The following is a 20,195-nucleotide window of genomic DNA, read 5'->3' as shown; positions in this document are numbered from 1 at the left end:
CCACTATCACCTGATGAAGGAGCGTCGCTCCGAAAGCTAGTGTGCTTCCAATTAAACCTGTTGGACTATAACCTGGCGTTGTGATTTTTAACTTTGTACACCCCAGTCCAACACCGGCATCTCCAAATCATGAGTGTCAGTGAGCAGGGTTTTTCTTTTGCAAATACCTCAATAGCACCGCTGACAATCCCTTCCACTACTTTGCAGCTAATTGAGAGTGCACTAATAGGGAAGTAACTGGCTGGACTGTCCGATTTTGGAGCACAAGTCTTCAGTAAATTACTGAAATGTTGTCAGGGCCCACACCTTGTGCAGTATGCACTGTCTTCAGTAGTTTCTTGATATCAACTGGATTGGAATGCACTGGTTTAAGACTGGCATTTGTGATACTTAGGAGCTCAGGAGGAGGCTAAGGCAGATCATCCGCACAATATTTCTGGCTAATGATGGTGCAAATACATCAACTTTAACTTTTGCACAAGCGCTGGACTCCCCTACCATTGAGTCTAATGCTATTTGTGAAGCCCCGCCCCCCGTCTGTTGTTTCATTGTCCATCACATTTCACAACTGAATGAGGCAGGACTTAGATCTGATTTAGTGGTTATTGGATCATTTAGCTCTTCCATGCTGCTTCTACTGTTTGTAGCCTCACTAGTTTGATTCCTCATTTATACATGTCTGTTGCTGCTCCTGTATTCTTCATTGAACTATTGATCTCATCCTATCCTGAAGGCAATGCTACACTTGAAAATATACTGTACCATGAGGTAGCAAATTACAGTTGAATACAATTCTGCTGCTGCTAATGGCACACAGTGTCTCATGGATGACCAATTTTGAGTTGCTAGATCTATTAGAAATCTGTCCCATTTAATTTGGTAGAATCACCATTCAATAATGTCTCGCACATATGCCCTTTAGGATTCAGCAGCAGAGATACTACCAAGAATACAGAGATGGATATTGAAGAACCCTGTACAGGGTATGGTGATCAGCACATGGCTTCCTTGTCCATATTTAATCTAATGCTACAAGACTTCATGGGGTCAAGAGTCAAAATGAAGGACTCTTGGGGAATCCCTACCAACTACATTCTACATGCCACCACCTCTGGGTTTGTTTACCAATGGGGCAGGACATTACCAGAAACAGTGGTGGTGGTGTCTGGAACGTTACCTATAAAGACATAATTCTACAAGTATGACTGTCAAGTTGTTGCAAGTCCATGGGACAGATCTCCAGAATTTTGCACATGCCTCCAGACATTGGTAATGATTAAATTTGGAGGGTCGATAGGACCACATTTTCTGTATTTATTCCTAGTGCCTAGATCAATGCCAGATGGTCCAACTGATTTTATCTTTTGTTTTGATTTTATAGCAGTTGAGAAAGGCTTTTAATGAACCATATAGGTTTTTACAACAGGAGTCTAGTTTTTAGTTCCAGTTATTTGGTGAGATTTGAATTCAATACCTACCATGGTGGGATTCCAACCAGAGTCCACAGTCAGTACCATTAAACCAGTCTCCTTCCGCAGAAGGCTATCAGTACAGTGGAAATGGGTTATATTGCAAGTTATGATTCCCCATCAGAATTACAGCTCAAGTGTAACTCATATAATTCTTGAACCTAAAGGTTCTGGTTTAATAATTTTTCGTCAGCTGAAATTTAAGTGATCAATAGCCCAGTAAAGAACACTGTATTGGGTATGCACACTGAAACAAACAGACCTGACAGGTTTATTAGTTTTGCTTTCTATGGGTCACAGAAATAAATTACAGATGGTAGTTTACAGATCATCTTGGCAAGTCTCCTCCCGAGTAGAAGTTAACTTACATTAAGATGATTCGGAGATGCCAGTGTTGGACTGGGGTGTACAAAGTTAAAAATCACACAACACCAGGTTATAGTCCAACAGGTTTAATTGGAAGCACACTAGCTTTTGAAGCAACGGTCCTTCATCAGTGATTGTCACAATCACCTGATGAAGGACCGTCGCTCCGAAAGCTAGTGTGCTGTTGGACTATAACCTGGTGTTGTGTGATTTTTAACTACATTAAGATGCAGTGTTCTGAGTCTTTTGATTATGTGAAAAGTAATGCAATATGATGTTAACCAATTCGTTCAAATTTTTCCATAATTTTAAGAAAGAAAATGATGATGGGAAAAACATGATGTCAGTCATTTTGAATTCAGGATGCACACAGCCCAATAAGGGAATGTTTCAATTTTTTCAATAATTCTGAATTGACCATAAGAATGCAAGAGCAATTTACAAAATGAGCTCCAAATCTGAAGTGATCCAAACAAATCCTTGTTTTGCAAATCCTTGAATTTGGCCTGATGTGTCTTTATTCATTATGGAATTGTCAACGTTCCTTTTAAAAAGTGGTACTTTTCAAATTAATACTTTGACAGCCATTTAGGACCTCTTTGTATTTTTAAAGATAAGTGAGCAATATCTGGTTGGAAACACAGACTTGAAAAATAGCATTTCTTTTCAGATAAAGTGAATTATAATTAAATAACCCCAAAATGATCTGAAAACGGAATCATTTCCAGGAACAAGATGTAGTTTGGTTGTGATGGCTCATGTTTCTCATATTCTCTCAGTGTCTAGACTGTTCGGCCCACTCACTAGATTAGAATCAGGTCTTAGTTTGTCTTAGCAAAAACTGACTTACTAATGCAGAATTAGATTAGATTAGATTAGATTAGATTAGATTACTTACAGTGTGGAAACAGGCCGTTCGGCCCAACAAGTCCACACCGCCCCGCCGAAGCGCAACCCACCCATACCCCTATATGTACCCCTTACCTAACACTATGGGCAATTTAGCATGGCCAATTCACCTGACCTGCACATCTTTGTGGGAGGAAACCGGAGCACCCGGAGGAAGCCCACGCAGACACGGGGAGAACGTGCAAACTCCACACAGTCAGTCGCCTGAGGCGGGAATTGAACCCAGGTCTCTGGCGCTGTGAGGCAGCAGTGCTAACCACTGTGCCACCGTGCCACCCTCTCAGGTGACTGCTGAGTGGGCGGCAGAATGCTGAGGAAAAAATTAGATACACGTGTTTCTAGACAATTCAGATCACCAAGTAGATCAATTAATTTCATATTCCTTATTGTGCTTCATTTTACCACAACAATTGATTACTCAGAACTGAGAAACTCCTTAAAGTCAGCATTCCATATTTTAAGTAGCCATTATCCATTATCTCAAACATGCCACACAATGATAGTTACTTACCAACAATATTATTATCTATAACAAGAGACCATAACACAAGGATCACTTATTTACAATATTAAATAAATCAAATTCTATTCATAATTGTTAATCAGGGATTTTTAATCAATACTTTTAGCATTGAATACCACTACTCTGACTCATTCTCTGAAAACTAGAAACTTTAGTTCTCTACCAATATCCCAATTTTAATCCATATCATACACAGCAAGCATGCAAAGTGCTCCTTTTAGAAATGGCATCTGGCGCTGGCTTTTATTAGACACAGTTGTCCAAAACTCCATGGTCAGCAAGTTGAGGAACGGCCCACCACATCAAATGTCTAGCAGCTCTGTATCCCCAGCAACACCAAAAGCAATAGCAACTGTTAAGACTAGAAGCAGTCCCACCATGATCTAGAGCCTATATAGATCTATGGGGTTCTAAGCAAGAGGAATATGAGGGGGCAACAGGTTTGAGAGGCTAAAGAAGGTTAAAACAAAAGTGATTTATGACCTGGGAAAGTACCTATAATGGACAGAGGGAATCTGCAAAGCAGCTTGTGTTGGGCTTCCTGAGTAGCATATGCCTCCCATTGCGGCAGGTAAAATATTCGTGGGTGATGGGGCAAAAAGCTTAAATGGCCACCTTCTGTAAAACTACAGGTAGGTTAGGAAGAGTAGCTCGGCAGAGAAAAAGCTAACCACTGGATTTTATGGGCACCACTTCCAAGCCTCAATTTCCGATCATGATGAGCTATAACATCCACAAAGCAAAGATCCATTCATTAGTAATCAATTGGTACACCAGTTGCATAATTTCAGTTCAACAGCAATGCATGGAGGAGGGATTCGGATCTTATAAATAGGAGTGGCGGCTTTTAATCGAAGTATGGCAAATCACAGCAGCAGATAGAGAAAGCATCAGGATTAGTAAGTAAGCATTTGGTTCACCGAGCTGTCCGTCAGACAGCTATAATAATTAAGTGAAAGTTTTCTAGCAATATTAAAAGTTATCTTCACATGGAGAATCGGGCAGATGTACTCAAAACCACAGCAGAGCTCTATAGGGAGACAGAAAACAAGAGCAAGAGCCCTTAACTTGAATGAGATCAACCTAGGGAGACAAACTTTCCTGGTGCCAGGAAACGTTAGTGATCTAATGAGGGCTTACTTGCATTGCCTCTGTGAATTTTCTCTGCCTTCAACACCTAAATGCTTGACCATGCCTTGGTCACTGTTTCGATTTGTTTAACCTTCCAAAAACTTCAAGTGAAATGTTACAGCCTGTGTTGATGCTGACACCAAATCATACAAATTTTTTCCATCCTGGCAAAATTTGATTTAAAATTCTTGCCCTTGTTTTCAAAACTGTCAATTCCCTTCATATATAGTATAATTAGAACATAGAACATTACAGTACAGGTCCTTCGGCCCTTGATGTTGCATCGACCTGTGAAACCAATCTGAAGCCCATCGAACCTACACTATTCCACTTTCATCCATATGCCTATCCAATGACCATTTAAATGCCCTTAAAGTTGGCAAGCCTACTATTGTTGCAGGCAGAGCGTTCCATACTCCGACTACTCTCTGAGTTAAAGAAACTACCTGTAATATCTGACCTATGTCTATCACCACTCAATGTAAAGCCATGTCCCCTCATGCTAGCCATCACAATCCGAGGAAAAAGGCTCTCACTGTCCAATCTACCTAACCTTCTGATTATCTTATATGTCTCAATTAACTCGCCTCTCAACCTTGTTCTCAGTAACAAAAATAGCCTTGTGTCCCTCAACCTTCCTGCGTAAGACCTTCCCTCCATACCAGGCAACATCCTAGTAAGTCTCCTCTGGACCCTTTCCAAAGCTTCCACATCCTTCCGATAATATTGTGACCAAAACTGTACGCAATACTCCAAATGTGGCTGCACCAGTGTTTTGTACAGCTGCAGCATGATCTCATGGTTCCGAAATGCAATCTCTCTACTAATAAAAGCTAACACACCGTATGCCTTCTTAACAACCCTATCAACCTGGGTGGCAGCTTTCAAGGATCTATGTACCTGAACACAGAGATCTCTCTGCTCATCTACACGACCAAGAATCATACCACTAGCCCAGTACTCTGCAATGCTGTTACTCCTTCCAAAGTGAATCACCTCACACTTTTCTGCATTAAACTCCATTTGCCACCTCTCAGCCCAGCTCTGCAGCTTATCTATGTCTCTCTGCAATCTACAACATCCTTCGTCACTAACCACAACTCTACCGACTTTACTGTCATCCGCAAATTTACTAACCCATTCTTCTATGCCCTCATCCAGGTCATTTATATAAATGACAAACAACAGTGGATCCAAAATAGATCAATGCGGTACCCACCAGTAAGACATGAACATTTCCCATCAACCACCACCCTCTGTCTTCTTTCAGCTCGCTAATTTCTGATCCAAACCACTAAATCACCCTCAGTCCCATGCCTCCATATTTTGTGCAATGGCCTACCATGAAGAACCTTATCAAATGCCTTACTGAAATCCATATACACCATATCAACCGCTTTACCCTCATCCACCTGTTTGGTCACCTTCTCAAAGAACTCAATAAAGTTTGTAAAGCACAACCTACCCTAATCAACTTATTCCTCTCTAGATGATTATAAATCCTATCTCTAATACCCTTTCAAACACTTTACCAACAACCAATGTAAGGCTCATAGGTCTATAATTTCCGGAGTTGTCTCTACTCCCTTTCTTGAAAAAGGTAACAACATTTGCTATCCTCCAATCTTCTGGAACTATTCCTGTAGACAATGATGACAGAAAGATCAAAGCCAAAGGCTTGGCAATCTCCTTCCTGGTTTTCCAAAGAATCCTAGGATAAATCACATCCGGCCCAGTGGACTTATCTATTTTTACATATTCCAGAATTGCTAACACCTCCTTATGCACTTCTATCCCATCTAGTCTAGTAGCCTGTATCTCAGTATTCTCCTCAACCACATTGTCTTTTCCAGTGTGAACGCTGACACCTATTTAGTGCTTCCCCTATCGCCTCTGACTCCATGCACAACTTTCCACTACAAAGCTTGATTGACCCTAATCTTACTCGTCATTCTTTTATTGATGCAATAGTGATAGAAAGCTTTAGGGTTTTCCTTGATCCTATCTGCTAATGACTTCTCATGTCTCCTCCTGGCTCTTCTTAGTTCTCTCTTGAGGTCCTTCCTGGCTAGCCTGTAACACACAAGCACCCTAACTGAGCCATCACATCTCATCCTAACATAAGCCTTCTTCTTCCTCTTGACAAAGATTCAACTTCCTTTGGAAACCACAGCTCCCACGCTCAACAACAGCTTCCCTGTCTGACCGTACATACTTATCAAAGACCCCCAGTAGCTGGTCCTTGAATAAACTCCACATTTCAATTGTGCCTATCCCCTGCAGTTTCCTTCCCCATCCTATATCTTGCCCAGTCGCATTCTAATTGCCTTTCCCCCAAGTATAACTCTTGCCCTGTGGTACATACCTGTCGTTTTCCATCACTAAAGTAAACATAACTGAATTGTGGTCACTATCACCAAAATGCTCACCTACCTCCAATCTAACACCTGGCCAGGTTCATTACCCAGTACCAAATCCAATGTGGCCTTGTCTCTTGTTGGTTTGTCTACGTATTGCGTCAGGCAACCCTCCTGCATACAATGGACAAAAACTGATGCATCATACCTGAACTATAGTATTCCCAGTCGATATTTGGAAAGTTAAAGACTCCATAACAAATACCCCGACACTCTTGCTCTTATCAAGGATTGTCTTTGCTACGCTAACCTCTACATTTCTAGAATTATTTGGAGACCTATAGAAAACTCCAAACAGGATAACCTCTTCTTTCCTGTTTTTAATCTCAACCCACACTACCTCAGTAGAGGAGTCTTCAAACATCCTTTCTGCAAACTTAATACTGTCCTTGACTAACAGTGCCACACCACCCGCTCTTTTACCATTTTCTCTGTTCTTACTAAAACTCAGAATATTATCCTTGTACCTTGCTCACTCATCAACAAATGCTTATTTAGCTGCTATGGTCCTGCCAGTGGTACTCCCTAACCAGTTCCCTTGGTTTTTCTAATTCCCTCATTTACAAAACCTCCTATAAATCCTCTTCGATTACTCCTTCTGTAACTCATATTAGCTTTCTCTGTTTAACCCTTTTCTGCTCCTGGTTGACTCTCTTGCTTTGTTCTCTTTAACATGAGAAGCAAAGTAAAACTCCAAGCTCTTGTTGCTCAAGTCTGTACTATTAAACCAGTCTAAAAACTATTTATAAACCTCTATTGACACACACATTATTTGACAATTTTTGCTCTTTAAAAAGTTCAGAAGTTCCTGATCAGAGGTAGAATAGAAATTTCATTTGTAATTTAGTTGCAAAGATTCAAAATGCTGCATGCATTTCTAATCTGCAACCATTTTTTTATCATATATTCAAATTCTTATCTTTATTTGGAGAAATTAGCTTTGTGAAATCAGGATGAATAGTTTGTCAACCTTTTGACCTTAATACAGCAATTTAAAAAACTAATCTTTTATTGACAAAAATGCAAATGTATAAATTCTAGCTCCCAAATATTTTAAAACATGCCAACAAAATAAAATGTTGACATTAATATCAAAATATTGATTTTTCATGCGATTTTCTTTGTGAAAACAAATGGTAAAGACTTAACTAGTGCAAAAATTCAACTTGGAGGAGATACTGATGGCATAGAATTGCTCAAACCCCATCTGAACAGTAAAAGAAATAGCTCAGCAATTTTGTCAGTGACTGCTAACTCTAACCATGGTCCCTAAATGTGTGATATGGCTCCAACTATTAACATCACAAGTTACCCAGATGTTGGCTAACTGTGCCACACCCTTCAAGATGCTACAAATCATCTGAGAAAATCAAGCAACGCTGGGAAACACATGAATTCCAGAGATCCCCACAAGATATGCCACATGGAAAATTAGAAGGTGGCTTTCGTAAAACTGCAGGCCGTTTGCCCACACTAGATGTTGATGTTTCAGCCCTAGAGATACAGATAAAAAATGGAAATATTCCATAAAAATGTTAAAAGGAAACAAAATTTTTGAAAAACAAAATTATTGTAAACTTCAAAAGAAAGCATGCACATTAACATTCTTATCAGAGTCCTGACAAAATATGGACTTTGAAATTAAAATGTGAAGTCAGGTCCTGCATACAAAAGGGTGAACAAGAAAATATCAAGTGGTTCATTACACATGTCCCAAATGGTCAAGATACAGTGAATCTTCATAAATTCCAGATTACATTAGTCATCTAATCAAATGAGAAATCAGTTTAAAAATCTAGTCAATTCAGAGAAAACATATCTAGTAAATTCTTCCAACCCTCAAGAAATGATCAAACAAGTTCCAGGAATTCGGAAAGCCATGAGGTCAGTGTCCAAGTCTCAATGCCATCTCTAACAAGTGACATTTGACAATGATGAATTTACATTGCTAGTTTATAAACTGTTGCACATACCAATCACACTGGCACCATATTCCAGAGGTGAACCATTCCCACATAAAGGCAACTAGGGTACATCTAACACTCCCATGTTCATCCTCATTTTGCCAAATCCATTTAATTCAAACAATACATCATATAAATGCACTTAAAATACTCCCAACGAATCTTCAATTTTGTGTATTCTGGAATAAAAATTCACTACTCATAAAGCCAAATGGAACACTTTCAGCACCACTCCTTCCCAAGGCTTCTCTATCACCCACTATGTCTATGATTTTAAATACACATTGTGTGACAAATATGACCTAACTAAAGTCTTATACAGGAAGAATATGGTCTTAATTATATAACAAGTTGTCCATGCCATATATTTTGATATCCTTTGCAGAAACCACAACGTGGCATGCAGAATTTAGCAATGTTGACCCTATTTTTGAGATAATGAAATCACAATCATATGGAATGATGGCTTTTTAGTAGAGCTGTTCTCGGTCCTTCTCTTGTATTTTTGCCTCCTTCAGATATCAAGAACAAGTAAGTTACTTGATAAGAACAGCAATTCACAACTCCAGCAACTTATACTCAAAGCAGAATTTTGAACTTTACAGATTATCTACAGCGATTTCTTGTGAATTTCAATTGGCAATAAACCTCTGACAAGTTTAAGGAATTATTAATTTTGGATCTACATTCACTCTAAAGTTTACAAGGCATACGGGGAAGTCACATTCATGGACAGAGAGTGGAGCTTGGCAAATAGAAAAAAGGCAGCAATAGTACAAACTGTGGATAAAAAAGCTATACTGTAAAGGAATCTTAAACAATTCAAATAACCTGAAATAATTTCTATCATTAATTCTTATATTCAGAGCTATATTTATAGATATCATTCTATTTACCACTATTTCTCAATAGCATGAAGTACATTTGTCATTAAAATACCTACAATAACATGCGTTGTAACACACTTCTAAATGCAAAGAAATTCCCAAAGGCTTTGCATAGGGTCAAAAACAAACCAGAAAAAATCAAAATTGAGACACCATGCCAAAGATAAAGCTGTTATGAGAAAAGATGAGCACTTTTTTTTTCAAACAGGTGAATTTTAAGGTGTTTCAAAACAAAAGGAAGATGGAGGGTCAGAAGACTTTCAGAAGAGATTTCCATTAATTATAAGGCTGACATAACTGAATAAATGACTGAGATGGTCAAGGAAGATGAATGGAAGTTGCACAAGAGGACAAAGTCAGAGGAATAGCTGATTCAGCAGAGGTTGTAGGTTTAGATAGAGTCAACATAGTCCTACCGGAAAACAGGGCTGCTCTGTCATTAGAAAGTGAAAATTGGTGGTGGTTTAACCTAAGGATCACTGTGTATCAGCTGGGGAGAGGGGTTGAGAAGGAGAATCCTTCATGGTAACCTCAGCCAGTGTGGGAACTGAACTCACCCTGCAAAGCAAACCAGCTGTGCAGCCTACTGACCTAAATCAATCCCCTGGTTGTAGGACACATATAAATACATGGGAATGAAGATTATGAAGAAATTAAAACAAAATCATGATTTTTTTCAATTGAATACTTTGAGATAGCTGGTGATAACATAGGTCAACAAGGGCAATAAGTCAGTGACGCACTTCATAACTCCCACAAATTATACTCAAAGCAGAATTAAAAACTTAATAGGTTATCTATAGCAATTTCTTGCAAACTTTAATAAGCAATAAACTCTGAAGTGTTTAAGGAATTATTCTTTTTGATCTATATTCATTCTAAAGTTCATAAAGCACACCGTGGAATTTAAAAGATGACTAAAGCAAGGGTTAGATTTTCAGGAACAGGTAGGCTAAGATACTGTTGGACCTGCTGCTTAAAATTCAAGTTTGATAGGCACAAAGCTTTAAAACAAAATGAAGTTAGAGAACTTATCCCTCTCAATGTGATAAAAATAATCTAAATGAACAATTTTTTTCCACTGAAGTAAGTGTCTATCCAGTAGTATATTGCATCAGCAAGAATTATACCCATACCCTTTATGTCTATTGTAAGTTTCGAGAATGTGAATATTTAAATTACTGACAATTTTTGAAATAAGTTGTTTTGTAGCTCTCCTGACAATAACATTGATTGTTAACATAAGTTAGTTTTACAGTTTTAAAGTTTGGCTTACTTGGATAACCAACCAACCAACCTACGTCTTGTGTTAGAAGAATAAAAAATATTTCATCCTAACTATTCCAGTAAATCAGCTCAACCAAGCTCAATGTCAGAACACATTTTAGAGGCACATCATGTCAAAAGAAAATCATATTCAATTAATTTCTATGCAGATGGCAGGAATAATTTGTAGCAATACAGGTCTTGGCAGATGAAGATAACTCATTTCTTTGCCTTACTTTGATGAAATTTTATTAATTTGACTAAATACAGTTGTTACCTGAAGGAAATTTCTTTTAATATCTGTTTTCTTCTTTTGAAGTCTCATTTAGCAACTAAAATGTTTTAGAAATGCTACAAGATGTCTTCAATGGTTAAATATTTCATCCAACTGTCCTAAATTTAGCGAACGCAATATCTCAGTCCAAAATTACAAGGTGTTCTAATCAAATAGTTTCTTTTAATCTTCATTATTTGTCTGCAGATATTAATCTAGTTTTGTACTTACAGAAAACATTTATAAATATCCAAAAGTATAAAATAGTAAAAATGTTTTTAAAACCGCCATTATATCTGATTTGCTTATAATATCAACAAACTAAATACAGAACTGTCTAATTAAAAATTATTTAAAAAGTGGGGTTTTTTGGACCTCAACATGTGTTAAACTTTCCTCCTTCCACAATTTGCTGACATTAGCACATCTGTCATTTGTCTATTTGAAATGAATGAGAGTCTGCAGCTTTAAGAGTTGCATTAAAACACAAAATTGGAAACGCTGCTCTTAAAAAATTTCGGGACCTTGCCCAATTACAGCGAAGCATGTGTGATCCCACTACGGCAAATTCCATTTCTCAGCTGTACATCATTTTCTACATTCTACAACGTCTTTTGCTGAGAGTATGGTTGCTGTTATCAATACATAATTTAGAAAACAGTCAGTGTATAAAACAAATTACCGTTCATCTGTGGAATTTTGTTTGTACATTGGCTATATTATTGTATTACTCATTTGTAGCATTTATTAGGACAGCAAATCTAATTATGGATTTTATATCATGGTTTATATTTACTTTTCGAATCACATACCTAACTGTAAATAGTTTGAAGTAAAAAAGTAGATAACATTAGGAAAAAATAACTCAATGATGAAGGTTCAATGGATGGAAGAGCAAAGAATACATTGGTAATTAATGGTTAAAGTGCTTACAGCTAGAGTACAAGAAGATAATGACCAAGATACTCCAACAGCCAGAGTCACTGGAGCTGCACAGATGAAAGCTGTGTTCAAACCACACAGAATCGTCAATTCAACAGATTCTGTGAGAATTACTCAGGACATTGCAACTTTGCATGGGCATTTCCCTTGCATTTGAGTTCTTCCAAAAAAAAGCTTCACACAAATAGGAAACTAGAGATTTACTTATTAGTTAAATCTCAAAGTTACCAAGAAAGGTTAATGCTAGAGCATTGAAACCTATTTTAGCAGCTGAACAACTATTAAACTGAGCATGTGCCTCACCACCAACTCCCGCAACTACTGACCCATTACACACTCTTGGAACCCTGAGAACCAGGCCCTCAACCAGACCTTACACCCACCTACCATCAGCACTCCAATCCCTTAGCCCAACCCTGCCAGACCTAACATCTGCACCACAGACCCTCTGGGTATAGCACCAAACCTCTGGATAGTTGGATTCCCTTAGATCCAACACACTGGCTAGACACCTCCCAACACCCCCACTACAAAAATCGTCTCTCTGACTTCCTGAGTTCAACCTGATAAGCCTCCTCCTGACAACCCTATGGGAACTTCAGCAAAGCGTTCAACAAGGTTCTGCATGGTAGACTGGCTATTAAGGTTATATCACAAGGCATAGACAATTCGAGAGCTCGACAATTTGATACAAAATTGGCTTGATGGTAGGAAACAGACGGTGGCGGTAGAAGGTTGTTAAGACTGGAGGCCTCCGACCAGCTATGCGCCGCAAGGAGCAATACTGGGTCCACTGTTCTCGTCATTTATATAAACATATATCGGATCAGAATATAGGAGGCATGGTTAGTAGGTTTGCAGATGACACCAAAATAGGTTGCATGGTGGACACCGATGAAGGTCATCTAAGAGTACAATGGGGACCTTGATCAACTGGGCCAATGGGCTGAGGAATGCAGATGGAATTTCATGCAGACAATTGCAAAGTGTTGCAATTTGTTAAGAAAATGCAGGGCAGGTCTTGCACAGTTAAGCCCTGGCGTGTGTTGTTGAACAGGAAGACCTAGGGGTGCCTTGTTCCTTGAAAGAGGCACCACAGGGTGGTGAAAGTGTTTGGCATGCTTGCCTTCATCAGTTAGAGCTCTGAGTACAGGAGTTGAGATGTCATGTTATGGCTGTTATGGAGTACTGCATAGTGTTCTAGTCACCCTGCTTTAGGGAGGATATTATTAAAGTGGAAAAGGGTGCAAAGAAGATTTATAAACATTTTACCAAGACTGGAAGTCTTGAGGAGGGGCTGGATAGACTGGGACTTTATTTTTCCTGGGCTGTAGGAAGCTGAGAGGTGACCTTTGAGTTTTATAAAATCATGAGGGGTATAGATAAGGTGAATTGCCAAGGTCTTTTCTCCAGGGTAGTGGAGTCCAAAACTAGAGGACATAGGTTTATAGTGAGAGGAGAAAGATTTAATAGGGGCCCCAAGGGGAAACGTTTTCATGCAGAGCGGTTCATATATGGACTAAGCTGCCTGAGGAAGTAGTAGAAGCAAGTACAATTACAACATTTAGAAGACATTTGGACAGGTGCATGGATTGGCAAGGGATAGGAATTGTGTGGGCCAAACACAAAAAAATGGGACTAGTTCAGTTTATGAAAACTGGTCAGCATAGACAAGTTGGGCTGAAGAGCCTGTTTCCATGCTGTACAACTCAACTCTATAACTGACACGACTACTCACCTGCCACTGTATCCTCCTACCTCACCCATCTCATTCACTGTGGGCAGGGCATTAAATTCCATCTACTTTAATTTAGAACCTTCAAGTTTTTCAAATTAGTTAGACTTGCATATTCTAAAAAACATTAACTGGTTCTAAATGGTTGCACCACTGAATCACAACCATCTAGAACTTACATTCTGGAATTGAAGTGAAGCAGTATGAGTTTTGAGCGCTTTTGTATTTCCATTACTTTTAACTACATGCAAACCATGCTGAAAATAACTAGCAAAATTCTCCCTTACAATCTGTAAATGCTATCCTTAACGATCTGCTGTCATTTGACTATCTTCCCAAAACCATTTTGTTATTGATTTAACATTTAACAGGGTGGCATGGTGGCTCAGTGGTTAGCACTGCTAACTTACAGTACCAGGGACCTGGGTTCAATTCCCACCTCAGGCGTCTGTCTATGTGGAGTTTGCACATTCTCCCTGTGTCTATGTGGGTTTCCTCCTGCAATCCAAAGATGTGCAGGTTAGGTGAATTGCCATGCTAAATTGTTCATAGTATAAGTTACTAGTCATGCATAAATATATGGTAGTGGAATGGGTTTGGGTGGATTACTCTTCAGAGGGTCGGTGTGGACTTGTAGAGTTATACAGCATGACTTGTTGAGCTGAAGGGCCTGTTTCCACACTGTAGGAATTCTAAATTCTAAAAAACATTCCAGCCCAACAGATCTAGCCATAACGTAAAGGATTTTAATGTAACAAAACAACGGTGTCTTCAACATAGAATATTTTGCTCACTACAAACCATTAGTACTGACATTAAACATGTGAGCAAGAGAAATAAATAAGGGACATTTATACCATACCATTGTGCCTTGACTTTCACTTCTTGCAATTACCCGTTGTAACCGGGCCACTGCCAATTTCTCTCTACAAAGAAAACAAACATGAAGAGATGGTCAGATTTCTTTGGTGCTGCAGGTGCTCTTTGCAACTTTCCCATTTGTTGCAGTAACACAGCAATTCCTCAGTTAGATCTACAGCACACAGACTTCAATGACTAACTCATAAATGTAGTAGCTTTCCACTAAGTTCCAGTGGACTGAGCTATGGTATTCAAAGGAGTTATTTGTCACAGTTTTAGGTATGACTTAAACCAAAATACAATTGTGGAAAACTAATGATACATTAAATCATGTTGCGATCTGAAAAAAAATTCAGCTTAGTTTCATGAAACCATTCTGCAATCAAAATGAGACCAATTTAATATTTCAATTTAACCAGATTTACTGGTCCTGGTTCAATGGCAAAAAAGCTGACACAATTTGATTGTAAAAAGCACTGGAAAATAATACATTCATTCAATATAGCCTTCCAATAGAATGAATGGCACATTGCAATTAATTACTCTACTCTCAGCTCCAGGACTGGTCAAGATTTAGATTAGACTAATGACATTAGCACCTATGCTCTGAAAAAAAATTCTTCATTCAAAGTTATTGGACTTACTACTAAGCTATAACCTCAGCTCTTCAGCCAGTTCATAAACACACAGAATTTTTAAATTCATTCTGTGCTATCATATTTGATTGTATGCCAACAAGTTTTTTTTTCCCTGCAAAAGCGGGCAATCTCTAATAATCACTGAAATATTTTCTTTCCATACTTTTCCTATTATACCTACATGTCATGCTTAAAATGTATATTTACCGGTGACATAGCTGTAATAGTTGTGTTAACAGAATGTTTCACATTACCAAAAAAACTAAAGAACTGCAGATACTGAAAATCAGAAACAAAATCAGAAATTGCAGGATAAACTCAGCAGGTCTGGCAGCATCTGTGGACAGAAAACAGAGTTAACGTTTCAGGCCCAGTGACCCTTCTTCAGAACAGTTCAATTCTCCCTGCAATTTCTGTTTTTGTTTCATCATAGTAACACTTGCCTTTGTTCTTCAAAAATTAGTGCTTTAAATTTACATGTTGTTTCACTCAGCCCAGCACTATTATTTTTGACTGAAACCCCAAGGATAGATATACTATTACTGTTCATTTACATTTGTCAGCTTCCTTTTCCCTTTGTGTCTCCATCTACCTGCGGCAATCACCAACAGTCCCTCATCTTGCTGCCAAACCAATAAGGCATGCCTTTTCCCAACATCTTCCTCACCTTTGCCACATTCATGACAGCAAACTTGCAAATTAATAGTTTAAAGAACGTAATGATCCAGGGTATGTAAGGCCTACGCATCACCAAAAGTAGGTGAGCTTCAGCACTTGCGCAATGTTCATCTCAGCAAATACACTGTCAACTATACTAAGTACTTTAACCATTTAACACTGGATTCACAGATCAACATAGAGAAATCATTATTTCAGTTTTTTGGTCAAGAGAATAATGAAGGTAAAAAATACATTTTTCCTAGAAGTCCCCACTCCTCGTTATAATGATGCCAGATCTAGCATCCAGAACTTTTTCACATCTCAGGCACCTTCCCAATAGTTACAGACATGATCCAACACTCTCACACACTCTAAACCACTTTCCAAATTGCCACTTACTCCAAGATCTCAGGATTTCTCTAACAATGATCCAATTTTGGCCTGCACAGCCACACTGTCCTCCATCCTAGTCTGCTCAACTGCAAGACTCTTGACATTATTTCCATATCTGCACTTCTGTTTACACTACTCCTACATCACAGTCATCCCACAACTACTCACAATTTGATCAGCCTAGAGCCTAATTCTATTTACATGCTTATTACTATGTCCATTACTTCCATATCCTTTCGTACTACTTTCAGAACAAGAAACTTTGCACAAATATTCACACTGTAAGACTTCTGCTTCCTGACAGTCAGATTCTAGGACTATTAGTGTTTCAGACTTAGACGTAAAGGCTGAATTGGCTGGGGCTGTTTTCCCTGGAGCGTCAGATACGGAGTGGTGACCTTATAGAGGTTTACAAAATCATGAGGGGCATGGATAGAGTAAATAGACAAGATGAAAGTAAAGATGGCAGATGCTGGAGATTAGAGTCATGCTGGAAAAGCACAGCAGGTCAAGCAGCATCCAAGGAGCATGAGAATCGATGATTCAGGCAAAAGCCCTTCAGCTTTCCTGATGAAGGGCTTCTGCCTGAAACGTTGATTCTCCTGCTAAATAGACAAGGTATTTTTCCTGGGGTGGAGGAGTTCATAACTAGAGGGCACAGGCTTAGGGTGAGAGGGGAAATATTTAAAAGGGACCTTAGGGGCAACTTTTTCATGCAGAGGGCAGTGTGTGTATGGAATGAGCTGCCAGAGGAAGTGGTGGAGGCTGGTACAATTACAACATTTAAAAAGGCATCTGGGTGGGTACATGAATAGGAAGGATTTCGAGGGACATGGACAAGTGCTGTCAAATGGGACCAGTTTAATTTAGGATATCTGGTCAGCATGGACAAGTTGTACCAAAGGGTTTTCTTGCTGTATGTCTCCATAAATAATTTGATTTAAAAAACTGTATGTCTCCATGAACTAATTTGATTTTAAAAAATCTTCACAATGAACTCATTTTGTTAATACCTGCAATAGACAGTAATTAAACTATTACAATTTTTAAAATTAAAAATTTTTCTGGCAAATAAAACTAAAGAATAAATTGAACCATGAAGGTGGTTGGAATACTGATGTAATAGATTTTTTTCTTATGGTTATTGATGACAATGTCACTGTGTAACAATTGTGCTGCGATAGAATTAATAATTCATTCCTGAAACTTGCCATTAATTAACATGATGAAGGTTCATGATGTATTTATTACTCTTTGAAAGTTTGAATTCAATAGTAGACAGAATCATATAGCTATAAGTTTGATCAATATTTTGTATTAAGACCACCACAGGTGCAGATTCATTTTCGAGTTTGGAGAGTGGTAAAGGGTCGTTTGTAAATCTGTTCATATGTTTTTAAATGAGGATTTTGAAAGCAAAACCTTGGATGTGTAGAGTTCAGACCTTTAGAAAACAAAAGCAGAGGAGAGAAAAATTGAGTTGGTTGTCGAACAAGGCATCCTATAACACAGCAAGACAGGGATATGGAAAGACAACAGGCTTTAAGGTGTCAGAGAGGAAAGCATCCTACAAGTTTGCTGAATGCATGAGTTTCAGAAACATAAAGCAACAAGTGACCCGTGTTTGCATTTTAATAAGTTGTTATGAAGAGTTGTTATCTCATGATGATAACGTCAAGTTAATTAAAAGGTTTGCCAGAAAGAAACCAAGTACAGCCATGTTCAATGAATAAGGAACTTTATAGTTGAAACAAGGTGAGCCTCAGTTGAAGTTTGAGTACCTATAAGCTTGTTATTAGGGTGGAAATTAATGTTACCATTTCAAATATTTCATGTGTAGTGAAAAAATGTGTTTCCCTTGAGTGTGTAATAAATAGTGATATTCTTTCATTAATAAAGAACATTGGCAGCCTTTTGTGCCAGAGGATCACAGCAATCAAATTGCCAAAACAACAACTTATGGTCTCTCAAGCTGGATTTTACAATGGAATCTGAATTGTTTGGTGTTCCCATCTGTCGGGATCATCATAACGTGGATGTGTATCAAACCTCAGGAGTTAAATTCCACATTATGAATTAAATGTAATGCCCACAAGTAAGAAGAGGTTTGCTTTGCAATTTGAGACACATTCAGTAGAAGCTGGTGGAGGCAGTGAGAGACTCAGGTGCCGCCTGCATCACCTATTTTAGATAGGATAGCTGTACTGTTCCACTCAGGCACTTAACTCAGAATTGGATGCCCCTTCGGGCAACAGCACTGAGGAGACGCTGAGTGCTACTGGTACGACACCCACCAAAGGCCTGATAACCATGCCGAATCCTAGGACAGAGATAACTGAGCGTGAGGTCATGAAAGTGGTCATGAAGGTCGTGTAGTAAATGCAGGGGTGTGGCTCACAATGGGTCATATATTCTGATACCAAATCCCTCAGTCAGGCACTCTGTGCCTTAAGTGAGGGATCTTCCTCTGGAGGCCCCAACAGCCATCCCTACAAGGGTGTGCTTTCATGATCCCCGCTTGATGATTCCCACCCCCAGTCACTGGGTTTATATCAACAGGACTAAGAGGAGGCCCTTCAAAGGCACTGATTTCCCACTCAAGAGCCTCAACTGATGGCAGGAAAGACAGCTGTCTATAAGCCTTCCTGCCACAGACGTGTATTTAAAAAAAGTTCACAGGATGTGGGCATTGCCAGCTATGATGATTTAGTGATTGTCCTTAATAGCCATGGAGACAGTGTACTGCAGTTTCATACACTGCTGCAGTACAATCACTGGGGTGAAAGTGGGAAGTTGGCCATTACCAACTATTTGATTAAAAGCCCCCTCCACACAAGGGAAGGCACAAAATTCTGTCTTATAGTTTCCATTTTCCTTTATAAGTTGGGAGGAAAGAAATTTGCATTCAAAAAGGATAGATGTCAGCATTAGAGATTGGAACATTTTCCATGTTTCCATGGCATTATTGATCATATTCAAATTTGAACACATTATAATTACAAGCTAGGAAATTATATTTTAACTCAACAAATTGAACAAATTCTCAAAATGACAGTCACCAAGAACTGAGTTAATAATGCCTGTGTGATCTAACCTGGATGAATAATAAAAATGTCAGTCAGGTTTCATGTTTTCACCCAATGTTGATTAATTTCAGCAGGGGAGTAGCAACCAATACTGGAAGAAATGGCTGACTGATGTTAAAAATATTAAGTGATTCTGACAGCAAGGATAAAGTTAATGTAGCTTATTTACTTTTATGTCAAGGTGCTAAAAATTTATTACAGTAATATTTTCCATAAAGCATGAGTTCTACCTATCTAGTGTGAAGTAGCATGCGGTTTGTTTCAGTGCTGTTATGTCAGTAAAACAATTTTATTGAAAGGTAAATGAACTGGCACTCCTCAGGAGCATATTGCCCTTTCAGCTCCAACAGTGATGATTACAAAGTATATTTTCCAGCTTTACATGAGCTGATTTAAATTTGCCTGTTATCATTTGGAGTGAAGCAGCCTTCTCGATTCATTGTTTAAAGCCCCACTATTTTCAGTCAAGATTAAAACCCAGCTCAAAAAAAGCTTCCAAGATCCAAGCTTAGACCAGCATGTGTATAATCTATAACTGTGAACTTCCCATTGGCAACATCAAGTGCCCATCCATGTAATCTTTCAAAGTGTTACTTACAAATTTAACTGTCACTAAGTACCATAGGAGGCACAATTTTATGTTGATAACATGCCAAAGAACTGGAATAAGTTAA

At 38.6% G+C, this 20,195-nt stretch overlaps 1 protein-coding gene across 7 annotated transcripts in view; it reads right to left on the bottom strand.

Annotated features, from left to right (window-relative positions):
• The window catches only part of nckap5l (NCK-associated protein 5-like), a 657,886-nt gene that overhangs the window by 428,678 nt on the left and 209,013 nt on the right, over positions 1-20,195 (bottom strand). For all 7 annotated transcript variants that reach the window (XM_043694066.1, XM_043694059.1, XM_043694057.1 and 4 more), the window contains one exon: positions 14,746-14,809. In XM_043694066.1, the coding sequence (XP_043550001.1) occupies positions 14,746-14,809 (64 nt within the window). The remainder of the gene's footprint in view (positions 1-14,745; positions 14,810-20,195) is intronic.

The sequence above is a fragment of the Chiloscyllium plagiosum genome, chromosome 7 (genome assembly GCF_004010195.1).
Source record: "Chiloscyllium plagiosum isolate BGI_BamShark_2017 chromosome 7, ASM401019v2, whole genome shotgun sequence".
Classification (NCBI taxonomy): Eukaryota; Metazoa; Chordata; class Chondrichthyes; order Orectolobiformes; family Hemiscylliidae; genus Chiloscyllium; species Chiloscyllium plagiosum.
This window is presented reverse-complemented; position numbering and strand designations above follow the sequence as displayed.